This window comes from Buceros rhinoceros, unplaced genomic scaffold, assembly GCF_000710305.1.
Source record: "Buceros rhinoceros silvestris isolate BGI_N320 unplaced genomic scaffold, ASM71030v1 scaffold15254, whole genome shotgun sequence".
Lineage (NCBI taxonomy): Eukaryota > Metazoa > Chordata > Aves > Bucerotiformes > Bucerotidae > Buceros > Buceros rhinoceros.
This window is the reverse complement of record NW_010408920.1, coordinates 10,234-14,206: the sequence shown is the minus strand read 5'-3', so window position 1 is coordinate 14,206 and position 3,973 is coordinate 10,234. Positions and strand designations below refer to the sequence as shown.

General features: G+C 45.8%; 1 protein-coding gene across 1 annotated transcript in view; it reads left to right on the top strand.

Annotated features, from left to right (window-relative positions):
* RNF144B (ring finger protein 144B) overlaps window positions 1-2,484 on the top strand; it is a 15,336-nt gene extending 12,852 nt beyond the window's left edge. Inside the window, 3 exon segments of the mRNA XM_010135053.1 lie at window positions 428-572; window positions 2,023-2,112; window positions 2,344-2,484. Coding sequence (XP_010133355.1) covers window positions 428-572; window positions 2,023-2,112; window positions 2,344-2,484 — 376 coding nt within the window.
* Window positions 2,485-3,973: the final 1,489 nt, after the last annotated feature.

Here is a 3,973-nt window from a genome sequence, read left to right as displayed (position 1 = left end):
TTTCCAGTAGGCTAATATTCTGGGATCCAAACTTTGCTTACACTACGATTAAGAAATGGCCCCAGCTTAAATATTTAGAGGATCTCTGCGTAACCGAATCCTAACTGTTACACAGAGTGGGTGGTGCAAGCTGTCTTCCAAAGGGCTAATTTTTAATGCTGTAGGTGATCCATTGATAGGTGTAGTGAGTGTTGGTTTTATGTGGCATAAAAGACCAAGGGAATAAAGTTTCACTCTTACATGGTGTTACACTGAGTTGTGAGTAACGTCAGTGCACTGTACTGAATACTACGTATGGGCTTCACACAGTGCGTTAAGACAACATTAGATGCTCTCTAAAATAAGCACAGTAGACATCAGGCAGTGGAGCTGAATATCAACAGTAATTACATTCACATCTCACTTTAACATTTCCCTTGTCTTCTAGATCACTTATTGGAACGGAGACAGAGGCACCAATTAAGCAGTGCCCGGTTTGTCGGATCTACATTGAGCGGAACGAGGGCTGTGCTCAGATGATGTGCAAGAACTGCAAGCACACGTTTTGCTGGTACTGTCTACAGAACTTGGATGTAAGTGCTGCAGAAAAAGACAGCTAGATAAAGGGTGACGGCGTTGAGGTTAGTCTGAGGCCCTGTACAGGCAAGGGTCACAACCTGTCCAAAAAGTGGTACGGTACTCACTGGTGGCGGGGGTTGTTTCACAGGCAGGTGTGTTAAGAGCTCGTGTGGACTCAGTTTCCTTTACTAGTCTATTACTAGACTACACCTCTATTGCCGCGTTTGCTGAAGAGAGTGTTTGGTTAGTAGGACTGAGGATAAATTGGATTATGAACATGGATTATGAAGTGCAGGTTGCTCGTTACTTCTCAAGTGATACCAACTAGTCTCAACTCACACAGACTTCAAGCTTCCTGGCAGCATTAAAGAGTGCAGGAAGCAGTGTGCTCGTGGACGTGACACCTTCCCTTTTTGGCACAGTCATCAGTAACAACCGTGGGAGGGTGAAAAGGACTTGACCAGTGTTTGAAATAAATGTTAGACTCTGCATGGCTTTTCTTTTATTCTTTCTGGTATCCCACTGCCAACAAACAATGAGACTCCCACACTCTTTGTCTGTTCTTTCTCAGCACGCTAAATGGGTTTCACTCGGCGTTACATCCCGTTATTGTGTGTGTGAGCGTGGTTTTTCAGCGTGAGTCCTACGGCTGTGCTCAGAGTACAGACAGCACACAGTGATTCCTTAACAGCGTGCTGGGCTGGGAGACTGTCAGAGTCTCACAGGCTCTGCAGGCATGCCCTTACCAAGTTTTCATCAGTTCAAAGGAGAAAGAAAAAAGAAACTGTAGTTGTGTGTCTCAAATGCAGTTTTCCTAAGTGTGCAGGGTTACGGAGGATCCAGGGGTAGACGAGGGTAGTACCTGCAGAGCCACGAGCAGGGCTGAAAATGCCAGAGGAAGCAGTGTCGGATTACAGCACAGCTGGCCAGAGGAGGGCAATGCAGGGCAGTAGTCACCTTCTGAAGAAAAAGGTGAATATTTAATAAGTATTACTGGGACGAGAGAAAGGAAACAGGGATTTCCTGCTATTTGAATTTTTCTGGTAAGCCTGGGAAGAAAATGACTGTGAAGTGTAGGGAGAGCAGGAGAACAGAAGGTGGGTGATTCCGCAGGTAGATGACCACCTCAGGAAGATGAGCCCTCCGTTGGCTTTCAGAAATACCTGTTGTTTACAGGCCCCTTTGTCATCACCAAATTACAGAGTAGGTAGTTGTGCAGTAGGTGCAATGCTGTGTGCAAGTGGGGAAGGACAGACGCTACACAGCAGCCCAGGTCCCAAACAGCCCACACTTTTTGAACAGCTTAAAGTTTCTCCAGTTAATATTTTGGAAGGCGGGTGAACGTGTCTGCCGGCAGTTGGTAATTTTAAAGCAGTGTCAGGAAAGTTGTATTTCCAGTCCAGCCTTGAAGCTCTCCCTGCAGTACTGTAACCTGCTCTTACAGCTTCTCCTTTTGTTTTTCAGAACGATATCTTCTTAAGGCATTACGACAGAGGCCCTTGCCGAAACAAGCTGGGCCACTCACGGGCTTCGGTGATGTGGAACAGAACGCAGGTGCGTTCCTAGTCAGCCGAGCAGAGCTCTCACGCATGCATGAAGTGAAGAGATTTTACCCTTTGGTGAAGGACCAACATGATTATTTTCATAAAATACCTATTTTTAATGAATTTTTAATCTTTTTTTAATCTATTTTTTGTGAGTTGTGCTGTGCTTATGCATGCAAGTGTGTATTTTTTATTTTCCACATTAGCTGAATACATATTTTCCCTTCACCATGTCTTTCAGGTTGTGGGGATCCTCGTTGGCCTGGGCATCATAGCATTGGTGACCTCTCCCTTGCTGCTCGTGGCATCTCCATGCATCATCTGCTGCATTTGCAAATCTTGCCGAAGCAAAAAGAAGAAACACAGCCCGCCAACAACCTAAAGCTCTGCGTCTGTCTGAGCCCCCATCTGTACAGCATATGTATGTGAGAAAGCACAACGGTCGTATTTTGGTGCCATACTTACCAAATAATACTCCCTGGTCTTGCCAATCCTTGGGATAAGTGCCTATTCTTTACAGGCTACTCTATCGCTAACGAGTCCCGGTGAAAAGTCCAAACGATTGTGCAGTACACATGGTAGAAGTTTTGATTCCCTAAAGGGGAAAGGGACGCCATTCAGTAGTTTATACCTTTAAATATGAGCCACCTTTTGAGGCTGCCAGAACTTCACCATCTTCCGTCAGCTGCACGTGACTCAGTCCTGCGGCGTAACTCTGCCTTTGCAGACCCAGCCACGATTGTCGTGCTTTCCATGGGCTCTAGGTGCCACTCAGATTTCTCAGAAGGTTGTGGGTATTTTATAAAAGGGGAAAGCCTGAGGTTCTTCTGTGTCCCAGTAAAGGTAACAAACTGTTAAGAAAGTGTGTTTGACAGTTTCCTGTCAACCGAGTGTCATGGCATTGAAATCAGTTTGATTTGTAACTATAGATCTCAGTTACAGAAGTAAAAAACAACAAAAATATTTCTAACGAAGGCAGGACCCTCTTTTGAGAGATTGCACTACCTTGAGCAATCTCTTATTTTTTCAAATCGAACACAAAATAGTTGAAATATACGGAGTACATGTATTCCGCTGCTCTTGGATGTGCCTTCCATCAGTAACGTGGGTGCAGTAAACTCACCATGAAGGTAGTATTTTAAGAAAGGCCACGATACGTCTCCTGGTTTGTGCACAGTGTTGGGATCCTGGTCGTGCACAGTGGCCACGTGTACGTGAATGTACCAAGTGTGTAACGCACGGTGGATTTTGTAGGCAGGCAGTATATCTTTTCAAACTTTTGACGTGGGGTGGCAGCGGGAACCCTGTTAAGAACTCCTCAGGCCAGGCTAAGCCGAACCCTCCTTTAAACCTTACGGACCTGCTGAAGGGAACACCTGAGAATGGCTGTGTAAAGGTAAGCTCTGTCCATTGGTGGGTGTTTCTTCAGTCTCACTCGAGGTTAACAAACTCCATTACCAATAATTCGTAGTTACTCGAAATCTGTCATTTAATGAACCCTTCATTTGAATTTGGTGCCTCACCACCAAACTGATCCAGACCCTGCTGTCAATTACACCCATATGAGTTCACTGGGACCTCACTGAAGAGCTGGAGTTACTCCAGGCTCTGTTCCTTGCTGTTTGTTTCCTTCACGGCCGGTGCTCTTACAACTCTTACAACTCTTACAACTCTGGCCTGTGCGTTTTCTATCTGTGGGAACTGATCGCGTTTGCACTCTAGAATACGTTGTAATTACAAACCCCTTTTGATAAGGGCTGCAAGGTTTAAATGAGATGCTGAGCCTGAGTGGGGGTGTGTGTGTGTGTGTGTGTGTGTCACCCTCCACTGGTCTGCCCTTGTCCGTGCACACGAACAGGCACCCGAAGAGC